This window comes from Bombina bombina, chromosome 3 (genome assembly GCF_027579735.1).
Source record: "Bombina bombina isolate aBomBom1 chromosome 3, aBomBom1.pri, whole genome shotgun sequence".
Lineage (NCBI taxonomy): Eukaryota > Metazoa > Chordata > Amphibia > Anura > Bombinatoridae > Bombina > Bombina bombina.
The window spans coordinates 120,686,170-120,705,145 of NC_069501.1; the positions used below are offsets into that span (position 1 = coordinate 120,686,170).

General features: G+C 35.7%; 1 protein-coding gene across 3 annotated transcripts in view; it reads left to right on the forward strand.

Moving 5' to 3' along the window:
* TIAM1 (TIAM Rac1 associated GEF 1) overlaps window positions 1-18,976 on the forward strand; it is an 873,661-nt gene that overhangs the window by 699,939 nt on the left and 154,746 nt on the right. For all 3 annotated transcript variants that reach the window (XM_053705978.1, XM_053705976.1, XM_053705979.1), the window contains 3 exons: window positions 3,745-3,915; window positions 15,720-15,824; window positions 17,475-17,556. In XM_053705978.1, the coding sequence (XP_053561953.1) occupies window positions 3,745-3,915; window positions 15,720-15,824; window positions 17,475-17,556 (358 nt within the window). The remainder of the gene's footprint in view (window positions 1-3,744; window positions 3,916-15,719; window positions 15,825-17,474; window positions 17,557-18,976) is intronic.

The following is an 18,976-nucleotide window of genomic DNA, read 5'->3' on the forward strand; positions in this document are numbered from 1 at the left end:
ATCATGCTTTGGGGCTGTTTCTCTGCAAAGGGAACAAGACGACTGATCCGTGTACATGAAAGAATGAATGGGGCCATGTATCGTGAGATTTTGAGTGCAAACCTCCTTCCATCAGCAAGGGCATTGAAGATGAAACGTGGCTGGGTCTTTCAGCATGACAATGATCCCAAACACAACGCCCGGGCAACAAAGGAGTGGCTTCGTAAGAAGCATTTCAAGGTCCTGGAGTGGCCTAGCCAGTCTCCAGATCTCAACCCCATAGAAAACCTTTGGAGGGAGTTGAAAGTCTGTGTTGCCCAGCGACAGCCCCAAAACATCACTGCTCTAGAGGAGATCTGCATGCAGGAATGGGCCAACATACCAGCAACAGTGTGTGACAACCTTGTGAAGACTTACAGAAAACGTTTGACCTCTGTCATTGCCAACAAAGGATATATAACAAAGTATTGAGATGAACTTTTTATATTGACCAAATACTTATTTTCCACCATAATATGCAAATAAATTCTTTCCAAATCAGACAATGTGATTGTCTGGATTTGTTTCCACATTTTGTCTCTCATAGTTGAGGTATACCTAAATTACAGGCCACTCTCATCTTCTTAAGTGGGAGAACTTGCACAATTGGTGGCTGACTAAATACTTTTTTGCCCCACTGTGTGTGTGTGTGTATATGTGTATATGTGTATATATATATATATATATATATATATATATATGTATGTATATATATATATATATATATATGTATATATATATATATATGTATATATATATATATATATAAATCTATCTAAGTATTTACACAACAGCCTAAATAACTTCAATATTAACATTTACCAGTTATAGAAACTAGAGCAGGATACCCCTTTCAAGCACTCTAGGTCTTTGTATACATCATAAATAACTTGTCTGCATCATATAATTGGCTGTATATGCTAACTCAGCAAGGTCAATGGGGAAGCAACTTTCAGATAATCAAGAAGCTATGCTGAAGGTTAGTTTGTTCCGCTCTCAGTTCAAATGTTTATTGAATTGTTGTCATAAAATAATGAATGCAGGAATAGGGAAACCACAACCATAAAATGAAGAAAATTCCTATTATATTATAATCCTATTATATTATTATTCCTAATTATATTTATTGTAAAATATTAACAGGGTCCTGGTGTCTTTGTTTATGCGCTGCATTAGACTGACAGGTGTGACCTTATTTATTGTCAGATATTTACTAATTGTACACATCCATTGCCATAGCAAGAAGATATACGCAGTGTGACTGGAGATAAACTGTCACTTGTGTTCCCTTTAGCTTATGTTGTATATACTGAAAAGGACATAAGCTTTTTATTTTGCTACAGAAATACTTAAAGGGACACTGTCACGGACAGGGGCATACCACTATACCAATACCACCTCTGCCCGTGAGGCTCTAAGGGGACAAGTATAACAAGGGGCTAATTACTCTTAAAACCCTTCACTATAACCAGTATCACTAGTATACAACACAGGGTTAACTAAACTTAACAGTCTATTTATTCCAGGCAGGGCTATAACCAGACTCTTCCTCCAATCTGCCACACACAGAACTACTTGTCCAACTGTGACAGTGGGGAGAGTGCAGTCATTAAAGGGTTAACCTCACAGGGTCTCCAGCTGCCTTATCACAAATACTTAGGAGGGCATTTGAGCCAACCCACATTAATCCCCAAATCCTACCTACACTTCAGTGAAACATGAAAATTTGCTGCCACCACCCAAAAACGTATTACTCAGGGCTTTTTTACAGTCGCATTAACACCTAAAAAAAAAAAAGTCTAAAAAGAATACTTTGGTAACGTTATTCCCAAGTTCACTTTCTAGAACACAAAGGTGGATCTGATTAAATTTATAGTTTATTTTGAAAAAAGGGTTCACTGTGCATAAAAAGATTAAAAAGAAATACATTAAATTGGAAGCCATATAAAAGAGAAATGAAACAATAGACAATTAAAATCAGCTGTTATAAAAAGGATCACAATACACAGAAAGCATTATAGGGACACTAAACCCAATTTATTATTTCATGATTCAGATAGCACATGCAGTTTTAGGCAGCTTGCTCATTTACTCTTATTATCAAATTTTCTTCGTTCTCTTGATATTTTTTATTTAAAAAGCAGGAATGTAAAGCTTAGGAGCCAGCCCATTTTTTTTCAGAACCTGGGTTACGCTTGCTTATTGGTGGCTAAATGTAATAAGCAAGCACTATCCAGGGTGCTGAACCAAAGATGGGTCGGCTCCTAAGCTTTACATTCCTGCTTTTTAAATAAAAATAACAAGAGAACAAAGAAAAATTGATAATAGGAGTAAATTAGAAAGTTGCTTAAATTTGCAGGGCTGTAGCTGAATCATGAAAGAAAAAAAATTGGGTTTAGTGTCCCTTTAACTTACAATTTAAAATGAAATCTGTGGAGACTCCCACTTATTCTTTCAGTTGGTATATCCCTTAAAGGGACAGTATACACCAATTTTCATATAACTGCATGTAATAGAGAATACTATAAAGCATAATATGCACAGATACTGATCTAAAAATCTAGTATATAACCTTTTAAAAACTTACGTAGAAGCTCTCAGGGTAGCACTGTTGATACCATTTGTCTGGAAAGCAAAAAGAACAGACACCCCTCCCCTGGGAGCAAGCTAGGGTAGATAGACATCAGTATACATATAAAACTTTGGGGCTTGGTTAGGAGTCTGAAAATCAGCACAATGTTATTTAAAAATAAGCAAAACTATACATAAAAAAAAAAGAAAACCTGTATGGGCTATATAAATGGATCATCTACAAAACATTTATGCAAAGAAATATCTAGTGTATAATGTAATAAAGTCTGCTTGTGTTACAATCACACATTTTATAGACTGTCCAGGTCACATGACCCACCGTCCCCCAGGGGTAATTAGACACTGCAGATGTATTCTGGGAAGAAGGGCATAATTCATATTGCTAAATATTGTGGATAGGGAGTTCTGGCTTCCAGTAGGGGGCTGGCTGGGAGAATCACAGCCCCCAGCTTTTTTTAAACCATAAAAACAATTGGGCGGTGTGAAATCTAGAGATAGGGGGACCCAGGTTTTAGCTTTGATCAGGATTATCACAATACTGGCTTCAAAGGCTACACCATTTGGTTATATCCTGAATTCACATGGGGTTGTATTAACCCCTTACAAGGCAATAGAAAAAAAATGAAAACCAATCTTTAATGATTCAGACATTAAAGCAACTTTCCCATTTACTTCTGTTATCAATTTCGCTTCATTCTTGTTATACCCTACTGGGAGCTAGCAGCCACCAATTGGCAGCTAGCTCTCAGCTCCTGAGCCTACCTAGGTATGCTTTTCAATAAATGATAGCAAGAGAATGAAGCGAATTAGATAATAGAAGTAAATTGTAAAGTACTTTACCTTCTCCAGCTGTGAATCATGAAAGAAAAATAAATGGTTGTAGTTTTCTTTTAAAGACTTAACATTTTGTAATTCAGAAGCCAGAGCTTTTCAGGCCACTAGATAATAAATGACATTACACATGAATAAAACCTTATTAGGATTTAACTCCTACAGTTCTATTTAACTCTTTGTCTGCCTTTGCAATAATGAATCACTGCATTATAACTAGGCTCATGTCAGTGAATTAATTTGATATAATGTATCCATGGCGTTAAATCTGACATTGTGCCCTATGTTTCTTACTACTAACAGAAAGAAAAAGAAGTAGAAATTGTAGCCGTCCTTCCGCACAACCCTGAAACTGACCTCTGGGTGCACGAATACCTAACGCCCTCGTGGGTGTGTCTGCCTAATGATCAGCCCGTGCTCATGGTGATTCACCCCGAAGACACCGCCAAGGACGCATTGGACGTTATATGCAAGGTATATGCGAGTATGTGGGTGCCAGCTCCTTGAGAGGCACAGAAATGTGATCTTAAAGGGATATGAAACCCAAACATTTTCTTTTGTGATACAGACAGAGAAAACAATTTTAAAAATAAGTTTCCAGTTTACTTCTATTATCAAATTTTCTTTGTTGCCATGGTATTCTTCACCTGGAGCACTACATGGCAGGAACTAGTGCTGCCATTTAGTGCTCTTGCCAATGGATAACATTCTTGCAGAACTGCTGCCATGTAGTGCTCCAGACACGTGCACACTCCTGAGCTTACGTCCCTGCTTTTTAACCCAGGATACCAAGAGAATGTAGGAGATTTGATAATAGAAGTAAATAGAAAGTTGTTTAAAATCACTTGCTCTATCTGAATCCTGATAGTCCCTTTAGTGTTTAGCGACTGGAACACAAGTCAGGCTTTGCATCTTACTGCAGAAGAAAATAGTTTTTATTCTCCATAGGTTTTTCCTCTGTCCATCGGTTGCACATCCTGTCAGCTTCAGCAACGGTTTATTTATTTATGCACAAACAAGCTTAGCACGTGTTATAGGCGTGATAGACCTGTTAAGAGTGTTTATGTCTTTAAATTTATTAGGAGAATATATAAATGTATTTTTCTTGAGGAAGAAGTGCTATAATAATAATTGGTAGATACTTGCTAATGCTTTAAACTTAAAGGGACAGTAATACTATACAATAGTTTTTCCTTTGTGTATATAAATTAGCTGATTTTGTGTTTTGAAGCCACAACCTAATAAAGTAATGAGATCTGATTATACCTACAAGCTCAACCCATTTTATCACATTGTGTACATATAACTGCTTCTTTATCTTATATCTGTAGGTATAATCAGATCTCATTACTTTATCACATTGTGTACATATACATGCTTCTTTATATTATATCTGTAGGTATAATCAGATCTCATTACTTTATCACATTGTGTACATATACATGTGTCTTTATCTTATATCTGTAGGTATAATCAGATCTCATTACTTTATCACATTGTGTACATATACATGCTTCTTTATCTTATATCTATAGGTATAATCAGATATCATTACTTTATCACATTGTGTACATATACATGCTTCTTTATCTTATATCTAAAGGTATAATCAGATCTCATTACTTTATCACCTTGTGTACATATAACTGCTTCTTTATCTTATATCTGTAGGTATAATCAGATCTCATTACTTTATCACATTGTGTACATATACCTGCTTCTTTATCTGATATCTGTAGGTATAATCAGATCTCATTACTTTATCACCTTGTGTACATATAACTGCTTCTTTATCTTATATCTGTATGTATAATCAGATCTCATTACTTTATCACATTGTGTACATATACCTGCTTCTTTATCTGATATCTGTAGGTATAATCAGATCTCATTACTTTATCACCTTGTGTACATATAACTGCTTCTTTATATTATATCTGTAGGTATAATCAGATCTCATTACTTTATCACCTTGTGTTCATATACCTGCTTCTTTATATTATATCTGTAGGTATAATCAGATCTCATTACTTTATCACATTGTGTACATATACCTGCTTCTTTATATTATATCTGTAGGTATAATCAGATCTCATTACTTTATCACATTGTGTACATATACCTGCTTATTTATCTTATATCTGTAGGTATAATCAGATCTCATTACTGTATCACATTGTGTACATATAACTGCTTCTTTATCTTATATCTGTAGGTATAATCAGATCTCATTTCTTTATCACATTGTGTACATATAACTGCTTCTTTATCTTATATCTGTAGGTATAATCAGATTTAATTACTTTATCACATTGTGTACATATACCTGCTTCTTTATCATATATCTGTAGGTATAATCAGATCTCATTACTTTATCACATTGTGTACATATACATGCTTCTTTATCTTATATCTGTAGGTGTAATCAGATCTCATTACTTTATCACATTGTGTACATATACATGCTTCTTTATCTTATATCTGTAGGTATAATCAGATCTCATTACTTTATCACATTGTGTACATATACTTGCTTCTTTATCTTATATCTGTAGGTATAATCAGATCTCATTACTTTATCACATTGTGTACATATAACTGCTTCTTTATCTTATATCTGTAGGTATAATCAGATCTCATTACTTTATCACATTGTGTACATATACATGCTTCTTTATCTTATATCTGTAGGTATAATCAGATCTCATTACTTTATCACATTGTGTACATATAACTGCTTCTTTATCTTATATCTGTAGGTATAATCAGATCTCATTACTTTATCACATTGTGTACATATACCTGCTTCTTTATCATATATCTGTAGGTATAATCAGATCTCATTACTTTATCACATTGTGTACATATACCTGCTTCTTTATCTTATATCTGTAGGTATAATCAGATCTCATTACTTTATCACATTGTGTAGATATACATGCTTCTTTATCTTATATCTGTAGGTATAATCAGATCTCACTACTTTATCACATTGTGTACATATACATGCTTCTTTATCTTATATCTGTAGGTATAATCAGATCTCATTACTTTATCACATTGTGTACATATACATGCTTCTTTATCTTATATCTGTAGGTATAATCAGATCTCATTACTTTATCACATTGTGTACATATACTTGCTGCTTTATCTTATATCTGTAGGTATCATCAGATCTCATTACTTTATCATATTGTGTACATATACATGCTTCTTTATCTTATATCTGTAGGTATCATCAGATCTCATTACTTTATCATATTGTGTACATATACATGCTTCTTTATCTTATATCTGTAGGTATCATCAGATCTCATTACTTTATCACATTGTGTACATATACATGCTTCTTTATCTTATATCTGAAGGTATAATCAGATCTCATTACTTTATCACATTGTGTACATATACCTGCTTCTTTATCTTATATCTGTAGGTATAATCAGATCTTATTACTTTATCACATTGTGTACATATATCTGCTTCTTTATCTTATACCTGTCCATAAAACAATCACCAATACTTGGAGAGAACAATGGAAAATTAAACATTTTTTACCTTATCTTCTATAACCCACTGGGAGTGTAATTTCTTCTACTGACTATGTTTATACAGCTTGGCCTTGAGGCCAAAAACTTTCAGGATGGGTGGGGATACCACAGGCTAAATAAACTATTTTAAATGCCAATATAAGGGTAATGAAAATACTTGTAAACATTTTAATACACTCCAGCAGGTAAAGTGGATCATTAGGATCAAATTAAAGGGGATCATTTTTTGAGTAAACTGTCCCTTAAAGGAACATTAAACACAGTAGTATTGCATAAGCAATAAATGAATAATAAAGTGACAATGCAAAATCATTTACTTTGAATTTCAAATGAGTAGTAGATTTTGTTTTCTGAGAAATGTCAGTTATTTACATTTTCCTTCCTAATGCATCATGTGACAGCCATCAGCCAATCACAACATGCATATATGTATATCATGTGAATCTTGCACATGCTCAGTAGGAGCTGGTGTCTTAAAAAGTTTGCATATAAAATGATTATGCATATTTAGATAATGGAAGAGGCCTGCGACTAAGAAAATTTCCAGCATACCAGCTGGAAGATCAGGACCTCATAGATGAGTGGAATGACACCCTTACCCTCTGCTCTAATACTCTCATAAAAATTCTCATCAAAGACAAGCAAAGAAGGGATAAACTAAAAGATACCATCTTAACTGATAAGATTGCACTCAAGAGCCATAAAAATAATGAAGCTTACACCAATTTAAAGGTTCAAATGAAGGAACACATACAAAAGTTGGATGCTGAATTGGCTGAGTTCAAAAGGAATAAGTTCGATAGAGACCGCAAAGATTATGAGAACAACCAAGTTTATTTTTGGCCTCAATATGGCAATAGAAGATACAGGCGCCAAACAGGACAAAGGAAAGAAGTTAAAGATAAAGGCACTCCAAAGTCTATACTAAAAAATAAGCAAAAAAATAAGGAAAAGAAAGTGTCTTTTTCTTCTACAGAACAGGAATCCTCTGAACAGGAATCCAATTCCATCAGCTCCTCGGCACCTGAAAGCGGCTCTACCTTAGCTTCCTCCATGGCGGATTCAGATGAAGAAACACCAACAAATACATTACCAACTATTGCCAAGAAGAGTGGCCCTTTAGGCGTAGGACAAGAAGATCCAAAAGGCGGAACAGTCGGCAAAAAATCCACACGCAAGAACAGGAAATAACAGATAACAATTTGAACATTGTCAATCTCTTGGATTACCAACTAACAGATGAAGAAAGATCGCTCCTGCAAAGAGGACTAGGCTTTGCTCCATCAAACAAGTTCTCAGTCTTTGAGACCATCTTGGACGTTAATAAATTTGTCTGAAAATTAACGCTTAAAAAATTCTTCTTTGACAAACCTTCGGATGAGAACAGCCAAACTAACATCAATCAGGAGCACAATCCATCTTTGGGCCAGCATCAACAACTGAAAGATTTCAAAGATTGTTGCACTCTGGAGGTTATGAGAGACTTATCTTGCAGTGGGGATCAATTCAATGGTCTCGGAACGCACTTCATAACTCCTCCTATAACAAAAAATAGGGATTTTTATCCCATACAAGTTAGAGGGCCATATATTAATGCCTTTCAACAAAGTGTTGAAAGAGATCTGTTAGAATTGGCTAATAGAACAAAAGATAAAAAACATCATTACCATACCAATTTGACACATAAAGAATCTACTGCCCTAAAAAAACTACAGCTCAATAAAAATTTGGTCTTGATAAATGCTGATAAGGGTGGCGCTATTGTTCTTATGAACAAAAGCTCTTACCTAACAGAGGCCAATAGACAACTTGCGAACACATCCATCTATCGCAAACTGCCTTCAGACCCAACATCAGGGAGTCAGAGCCATAAAATGGTTCATGGATAGAGACACTGCCTACAAACAAGAAGAGAAAATCTTTATCTGTGATTGCTTGGAGTTCCTACTAACCCACAATTATTTTATTTTTGATAAAGAGTTTTACCTCCAACTTTGTGGAACGGCAATGGGGGCGAAATTCGCCCCCTCGTATGCCAATTTATATGTGGGTTGGTGGGAACTCCAACATATCTATTCTTATCAAAACTTATTCATACATGACATCATTTTTTACAACAGATTCATCGATGATATGATTTTCATAATTGAAAATAGGGGACAAGGGAGTTTCTCACTTGCTTGTTTTTTGGAATATTTAAACACTAACACTAGCCTATTGAAATTCACTGGTGAATCTAACCCCTCTATAGTTAACTTTTTGGACTTGACATTAGAAGGAGTGGTAGATGATGGAATTATTGTATCAAGCACTTATAGAAAACCTACTGCGGGCAACACCATCCTACATGCCCAATCAGCTCATCCTCCCCATCTCCTGAAATCAATTCCAAAAAGCCAATTTTTAAGACTTAAGAGAAACACCAACAGTGATGAGATTTATTCTAACCAATCTAATGACTTAAAAAATAGATTGTTAGGCAGAGGATATGACTCGAGTCTCCTGGAAAGAGCACAGCAAGAGGCCAAGGTAGATTGCATAGCAAAACCAAAAAGACCTCATAAAACATTCTCAGAAAACTCAGTAGTGTTTAGTACCCCATTCTCTAACCAGTACAGTGAAGTAGTCAAAATCCTAAAGAAACACATGCCACTACTTAACAATGACCCCTTAATATCAAATTCATTGATCAACTTTAAATTTGTTTTCGAGAAAGCCGGAAACCCTGGGCTCCAGATTAGCTCCCAGTATGATACAAACAACTAATCCTACTTCCTCAACTTGGTTACACAGCAATAGAAGAGGTAATTTCAAATGTCATAATTTCAACTGCAAAGCCTGCAAATCTATTATTATCGGCAATCATTTTTATCCTAATAGCACGTTGAAATCATTTGAAATCCATTTCTATGCTACTTGTAGAACCAAATGGGTTGTGTATGTACTTAATTGCAATCTTTGCCAACAACAGTATGTAGGCCAAACTTCCCGTGAATTCCGAGATAGGGTCAGGGAGCACCTGAAAGACGTTGAGAATTTTAATAAAAACTCAGCGGTCGCCAAACACTTCAATGGGCTGCACCTAACTGGCGTTCCCAGTTTTGGAGCGCAGATCATTGAGGTGGTACACAAACCTACCAGAGGAGGAGATAGACACAAACTTCTTACAAAAAGGGAGCTATTCTTGATTCTAAAGTTGGAAACTAGACATCCTAAGGGTATTAATCTGGAATGGGATATTTCTTATTTCATAGATTAATGCATTTTCTTGTTTTGATTCATATCCAATAACATGCATACAGCAATGTTTATCACATCCTTGTCCAGATTACTGCCCTTATTATTGTTAACAGCATATTATCTAACAACATTATTCTCTAATATTATTAAAATTTCTACACTGATTTATCAAACACATAATTTTATATAAACCTTTTTTCTTAATGTCTTAATATTGCCATCATGCCTTCATGTTTATAAGCATTATATATACATATCGTCCTAGGTTTAATTGGTAGCTATGGATTTGTCTAATATATTGTCAACTAGGGATTTTTTTTACAAACGTTATTAAGGTAACTCGTAAGACATAAAGGACACATATATAAACATAAAAAAACATATTCTTTATACTTTATGTGTTTCCCATTTTACCAGCCTGTTAGTTTGCATTCAAGGATTTTTGTACCTTCATTTTTATCATTTACATTGTATTTTAAATATTTCTTATGTGCTGTCAGTATTCCTTTTGGGGTGGCGTCCGATTACACCCATTATAGGTCAGTGATTGGACAGCAATCCCTTTAAGTACACTAAAGACACCTTTAGCATTTGTTCCTATGACTAAGCGCCACTAGGGGGCGCGAAACTCGTCAGGATTGCTATCCTTGTTCACCTGCATTGAGCTGCAGTTTTTACTTACTCCCTAATAAAGCTTTTTCTTGGATTTTAACTTGCCCCCGAGTGCTCAGATTTCTGCTTTTTTTTATAAAATGATTATGCATATTTAGATAATGGAAGTGAATTGGAAAGTTAATTAAAATTGTGTGCTCTGTCTGAGTCATGAAAGTTGAATTTTGACTTGGCTGTCCCTTTAAATAAATACATCCAGTTTACCCTGACAAGCAAAATGATCGTTTGAAACACGGCACACAACATGGCAGCTACATTTAAAATTGAACTACTATAATTTTAGAAGAACATAAAATCTGAATATCTTTGTAACCAAATGATCTCCTGGTCACATGAGAGAAAAAAAATAAGTCAAATGCAGAATGGCCTGGCACATTTTTACAAAATATAGTAGAACTGCATAATCAACAAGTGCATAATGCAAAGACAATGCAATAGAACTCTGAATTTTAAATAAGCAGTAGATTTTTCTTACAAATTTCAAATTTTTCTTCAATTTGCTGGCCCCCTGTATCATGTGATAACCATCAGCCTTTTTACATGTACACAGTGTACTCTTGCATATGCTCAGTGGTAGGGTTGTACCGATACTTGTATCAGTGCCGATATCGAGTATTTTCATGATTACTTGTACTCGTGCAAATGCTCCGATACTTAAACCGATACCTCCAGATCTTAGGTCTTACCCATACGCCATCTTGTGGCGATTTTTCAAACTGCATGTTCCCATTTCATTTTAAGATGGAGTGAAGACTTAACTAAACATTGCTGTTATTTGTATTATTGTACGTCTGAGATAAGCCTACCTAGGAGAGATCACTGTACCTCGTTCAGACAAACCCCTGAAGAACTAGGCTGTTCATAAACAGCTCTGGCTAAAATGGTCCCAAAATATCTTTCTGCACCATGCAGTAGTGTGGAAAGTGAAAGACTGTTTAGCTTAGCGTCAAACGTCCTTACTGATGGTAGAAACGGACTTATAGCTGAACATGCAGGAATGCTTTTGTTCCTTAAAAAGAACTTGCCACTAACTTTTCAAAAATTATTCTAATTGATAGATTGTTAATCTGATAGTTCTCATCTTTTGCACAATTATGTTCAAAGCATATGGTAACAAAAGTTTAATGGTGTTGGACACATAATGAGAGCATTGGCAAAGCTTACCAGTCAAATGTAATCAAGCAGATAGTGTTGTTCCCCATGATTAAAAAGTGCACTGTTATATTTTTTACTTTATTACACTTTTGGTTGGTTGTGATTTTGCATTTGTTATTTATTGTTATTATTAATTCTAATATTTTTATTTATAAACATGTTCTGTGAAGTTTCTTTGAGTTTTTACAACTTTGTGACAACAAGCAAATAAAACTGTTTCTTTTTAAAGACACGAGTCCACGGATTTCATCCTTACTTGTGGGATTTCACCTCCTGGTCAGCAGGAGGAGGCAAAGAGCACCACAGCAGAGCTGCTATATATAGCTCCTCCCACTCCAGTCATTCTCTTTGCCTACGTTAGTGATAGGAAGAGGTAAAGTGAGGTGTTAGTATAGATTCTTCAATCAAGAGTTTAGAATCAGGCCTGTGTTTAAACCAATTGCTCCTCCATGGAGTCTGAATTTAGTTGCACAATTTGGACGTGGCCCATGCTCTGAAATTTTATTTACAAGCGACTAAAGACTTTCGTCAGTCGTCTTCTTTGTTTGTCGTTTTCTCTGGAAAGCGTTAAGGTCAGAAAGCTACGGCTACCTCTCTTTCTTTTTGGCTGAAGAGTATCATCCGTTTTGCATATGAAACTGCTGGACAGCAGCCTCCTGACAGAGTTACGGCTCATTCCACTAGTTGCTTCCTCATGGGCATTCAAAAATGAAGCTTCTGTAGAACAGATTTGCAAGGCTGCAACTTGGTCTTCTCTTCACACTTTTTCAAAATTTTCAAAATTTGATACTTTTTCCTCGTCTTCAAGCAGTGGTGCCTTCCTTTTAGGTTCTTCAAGCACAGTGGTGCCTTCCGTTTAGGTTCCCTGTCTTGTCCCTCCCTTATCATCCGTGTACTCTAGCTTTGGTATTGCATCCCACAAGTGAGGATGAAATCCGTGGACTCATCGTGTCTTTAAAAAGAAAAGAAAATTTATGCTTACCTGATAAAAAATTTTTTTAGACACGATGAGTCCACGGTCCGCCCTGTTCTTTGAGACAGATTATTAATTTTTGTGAACTTCAGACACCTCTGCACCTTGGCTTTTCCTTTCTCTTCCTAACTTCGGTCGAATGACTGGAGTAGGAGGGAGGGGAGGAGCTATATATACAGCTCTGCTGTGGTGCTCTTTGCCTCCTCCTGCTGACCAGGAGGTGAAATCCCACAAGTAAGGATGAAATCCGTGGACTCATCGTGTCTAAAAAGAAACAAATTTATCAGGTAAGTATAAATTTTCTTTTTATTATTCCATAATATCTTTTATGTTACAGTTCTTCATAATTATAAAGAAGCTATCTTAAATCATTAGTCTGTATTGTGCTTGGGAAACTGTCACATGGTAATTGGTATCAGCGAGTATTTGAAAAAAAGTATCGGTACTTGTACTCGGTCTTAAAAAAAATTGTGTCAGTGCAACCCTACTCAGTGGTAGCTGGTGCCTCAAAGTGTTCATACATAAATGTGCACAATTTAATAATGGAAGTATATTGGGAAGTCTCATAAAACTGCATGTTCTATCTGAATCATTAAATACTGTAGAATTGCACAATTAACACATGCATAATGCAATACTACATGCTCTATCTGAAAACTGAACATTTCATTTTGACTTTAGAGTCCCTAAGGCTCAGTTAAAAAAATAAAAATGTTGTTTTATTAAGTTAATAGAAAACATGCTCCTTAGATAAGACTTGGTTAACTTGTCTATTCAGTTGAATGTTTTCTTGTATAAGATAAAGTATATTGTGGCAGCTATTAACTCTGCTGATTCTTGAGTGTTTGTTCTTCTGACTGGTAAAGTACTTGAATAGCATTTAAATTCTCCTGGGAGTAGACAGCTGTTCAATTTATAGAGCTGAGTACTTGTGAACTTTATGACTCAGTATATAGGGTGTAGCTGGGAACTGACATATAGCTGTATAGGTACTTGTGCCAATACTTTTTCCTAAGGTTGGAAAACAAATATTAAAGGGACAGTCCAAAAAAAACTTTTATGTTTCAAATGTGTCATGTAATGTTAAACAACTTTCCAATTTACTTTTATCACCAATTTTGCTTTGTTCTCTTGGTATTGTTAGTTGAAAGCTAGACCTAGGAAGGCTCATATGATAATTTCTAAGTCCTTGAAGGCCGCCTCTAATCACATGCTTTTTTATTTGCTTTTCACAACAGGGGAGAACTAGTTCAGGTAAACCATATAGATAACATGTGATCACGCCCGTGACTTGTGGCAGACACTGCACTAATTAGCTAAAATGAAAGTCAGTAGATAACAAATAAAATGTCATGTGATCAGGGGGCTGTCAGAAGATGCTTATATACAAGGTAATCACAGAGAGAGCTAAAAAGTATATTAATATAACCGTGTTGGCTGTGCAAAACTGGGGAATGGGTAATAAAGGGATTATCTATCTTTTAAAACAACAAAAATTCTGGTGTTGACTGACCCTTTAAGTTGATCTTTTATTTCTTGAAATTCTTGCAGCAACACATTACTAGGCCAGAAAAAAAAGTGAATAATCCACATATCACATGTGTAGCATGATCCTAATTCATATCCCATATATGCTTAATGACAAAAAGTAATAAAGAGCACATAGCGTATAGTCAGTAGCGTAAATGTATAAACTGAGTCACCACTCCAAGGAAGTCTGTATAACATCCACCCGGCAGGGGCCGTAGGCATATAGCCAAACCTTACCCCATTCACACTCGGGTTTTGCTCGGTCTCACTTCGGTCGGTGTATTCGCTTCTCCGTGGCGTTCACCATCAGCGTGTAAGCCTCCAGCAATTCCGGGTGACGTCAGATGCCGCATCCACACGGCTAACATCTATCACGCCCTCTTCATTGACCGCTATGTGCAAGCTCCTTTTCCCGATCTTTCAGGGACTTGATCCAAGGCTGGGGAAATACTGTTAAAGACGGATAGGAGGGCTCCTCTCCCTCCAAAGTGCATAGAAAAAAAAAGGAATCCACAGGAAACAGATTTCCAAAAATAAAATCAAGTAGACTTTATTCAATACGTTAAAAGTACATGGGCATCTAGGTGGGATAAAAAAGTAGAAGAACCGGTCTTACATGTTTCGGCAAGACATAGCTGTAATCATAGACCATCATTGGTCTATGATTACTGTTCTCTGATCGGCACTCAAACTGTACGGCACTTTTTTTGTAATTAGATCATCGATTTGAAGAACAGTTCAAACCATTAGCTCTCAAAAAATGAGTTCTGAAGTGCACAGCGCATCTTAATTAGAAGCGATCAATTAAAGTCCATCTAAAATATCGCTTAGATTCCGAACCTGATTTTAAAACATGTCAAGTTTGCCATCACTTTAAAAATGTGCTCATGTGAAAGCTTATTTGAAACGTGTTATGGGATTATACTTTTTTTTATTATTATTGGTAGAATTTGTGATTTGTGTGAATGAGGAAAAAAAAAAAAGCTGTAAGGAATATCGGAAGCGACTTTCAGACTTGATCAGATCTGTATTTCAATATGAACTGCACTTATTTTCCTTTAGCAATAAAACTGTCATTTTGTAACGGGCTGTGATATAGATTTTTAAAACCTGTCTAGAACATTTATGATAAATATTTCTGTTCTTTGTTGCAGGCACATCAGCTGGACTACACCGCTCATTATCTGCGACTGAAATTCCTGACCGACAGTCACAAACAGCACTATATTCCTAAACCAGAAGACGAGATCTATGAATTGGTAATTCTAGTCTATGCATTTTTTTTCTCATGTTCTTTACATGGTGGTACTTACATAAAACATACACATATACAATACATTTTACAACACTATTAGATGATTCATTTATCTAGTACATATCCGCAATTAAATATGACATTTTAAAATATCTACATACTACATAAATGCATATACAAAACTGCAAAATTTTTTATATGCATTCAAGGGACATTATTGTATCTAATCCCCTCCATTGTGAACAGTTAGATGTAAATGAGCTCTGTTTTTTTTTTTTTTATATAAAAGTGAAGAATGGACAAATAGAAAATAATCCTCAAATACCTTCCTTTACCAATCCAATTATATATATAAAAAAACAAGCAAAATAAAGAGTCCCGCTAAACAATGCACAAAAACAGTGGTTTTGATGAACACTATTCTTATTATGCCCCTTTAAAAGACTTCATGTGAAGCTTGTTAACTTGATTTTTCTCTACCTCTTCTGTTTTGTCCATTTCTGTGCTCCTCATTAGTTATTTATTTTACATTCTTGCTCGTACACCTGAGGTGATTTGCTGAAAGACGACGTAATGCAGGTGCTCTGGTTTGCTGTTATTGTGATGTAGAATAAACGGCTTGCTGGCTTACACCGCACACACAAGATCTCATGTAAACTGCGCTTCAGTACGCAACAGGAGATTGATTCTTGTTTTCTTTTTTTCTTTTTTTTACTTTGTGTGATTGTGCTAGTGAGTCACTTGTTAAGCGTGCGGCTGAATAATGCATTGATTCGTATAAGGCTGGTGAAGTAAAATGCATATATAACCTTGATAAGTAGGCGTATAACTGCGTGGGCGCTTATGTATGTGTGTTGGGATTTGAAAAAGAAATATTCTGAAATAAACATTTAAAGGGCATTACAGGGACATGATTCATATAAAACATAAACATTTTAAACTACTTTCAAATTTACTTCTATTATCAAATTTGTTTCATTCTATTGTTATCCGTTGTTGAAGGAGATGTAATGCAGTACTTGTAGCTATCTGAACACATTGGGTTAATCAATCACAAGAGGCATATTTGTGCAGCCACCAATGAGCAGTTAGTTCCCAGCAGTGCATTGTGGCTCTTGAGCTTTCCTAAGTATGTTTTTCAACAAAAAAATACCTAGAGAACAAAACAAATTAGATCATTGAAAATTGCATGCTCTATCTGAATCATGAAAGTACAGTGTTGTGTTTCATGTCCAATGCTTAATAAGTGCTAGATAGAATAATATATTCAAAGCAAAGATTAGTCTTAGAATAACATAAAGATTTTTTAAAATGATTTATTTTAATATTTTTTTAAATTATGTTTAAATATTGAAAAAAATAAGTATTCTAACTCTTTCCTGGCTATAAATGACACTTACTATAAACAGATGTTCACTATATAAACCATGATCAGGAGTAAATATTGTTAAGTCTAGTAAACATCAGCATTTAAAGGAGACCTATTTTCATCAGCACCTGGAATTCACAGCAAATTTTAATTCATTAATCAGTGGGGATTTATTTTTAAAAATACGTGTTGTAAATACCCGTGTTTTAGTTTTGGGGACATTTAATTATGTATTTATTTAAAATAATAATAATGCGAGATTATAAAGAATCTGTTCTTTTTCAGCTTTATAAGGAAATTGAAATCTGTCCAAAAATCATACAGCACATTAAGCTTGAGAAGAAAGCGAATTCTGCAGACAACTTTGGTAAGAAACAAACTCTTTATTATTATTATTAAAAAAAAAGGATGACTTTAAACCTCAGATAACAAAAACAAATAAATATCCATTAAATGTAACCCCTTTGATGTACATGAGGCGTTCTCGTTATTCAGGGGGATCGCCATTCAAACGCTGTTTTTGACGATCCCCTCACTACAGACTGGGGATCGTTGGTGGCCTAGTGGGACTCCCAGTACACACGTGGTGACATCACAAAGGGCCTAAGGCAGTATGTAGCTGCCAGGGAGCTGGATAGGGGGGAAATTTTTCTAACCCCTTGATCTGGGCTCCCATAGCAGCTACAAAGCTCCAAGACCCCTCATTCGAAAGAGAAAAGCCTGCAGTATTGCAAACCATATCATTTAAGAGTAAAGTAAAATAAATGCACAGTGATCTGGTTTGCAATAATAGTGTATATGCACCATGAAAAATGTTTGTCTAGAGACCGCTAATAAAATGTATTTCTCAGTAGACAAATATGTAATAATTTGTATAGTCAGGTGATTGCTGTGCCATAATTATGGTGCATTGTGAATCTGCTGGACCTGCTGAAAAAAACCCAATATATAATTTGTGTTTGTCACTCACTGAAATTTGACTACAATAGGGGTTTAAATGTAAGTAGCAAATAAAGCAGCGAAGAGTTAATGGCCAGAAGCTTTGCAGGGCAACAAAAAACAAAGCAGTGCGTTGCATTAAAAAGATACAGAACTTTTCCTTTCTCCTTTTGAAAGCATTAAAGTCACCACTTCCTCTTTACTCTGCATTGCAAATGAACATTTGTGTTGTGCACTAGATCAGCTGCGCGTGTGCCATAGTCCAGCCCTAAGCCAATACCGGTGTAATCTGAGAGTTTATGGAGGATAGAGGGGTGTTCTGTTTATAAAGTGTCTGGCTAGAAGTTAAGACCAAAGTCTCCCAGTTGGAGTTTCCTGGGTACAAACTATACTCGGTAAAAAGAGATCTCTTGTGGCGCGAGACTATAACATTTGTTATTACGACTGAATGTGACTTTATGGTTTGGGTTAACGCCTTTTGTAGCTGAGTATGCAGCTCCCTTAGCCTCAGATAGTGCCCATGCTGTCTGTGGCCACAGGGGCATTGTGGTTATGATATTATGTCATCTGCCATTGTCATCATTCTCAATACAGATCTGCTGACAGCAGTGCATGTACGTTTTATAGAATGTATTATTGCACAAGTAGTCACACCCTGCTCCCTGCTGTTGCATAACAAGTTGCAGAGGAGATCAGGGCTTATCAGTCATCCTTGACAAATGAGTCGGGGAGGTTTTAAATCTGCAATGTCTGAGGTGGCCCAGGGGTTAGGAAGCAGTGGTCTAACACCTTGCTGTTGCATTCTCTTGTACCGCAAGGGCTCCCAAGCTGCTGGATAAATGAATCCC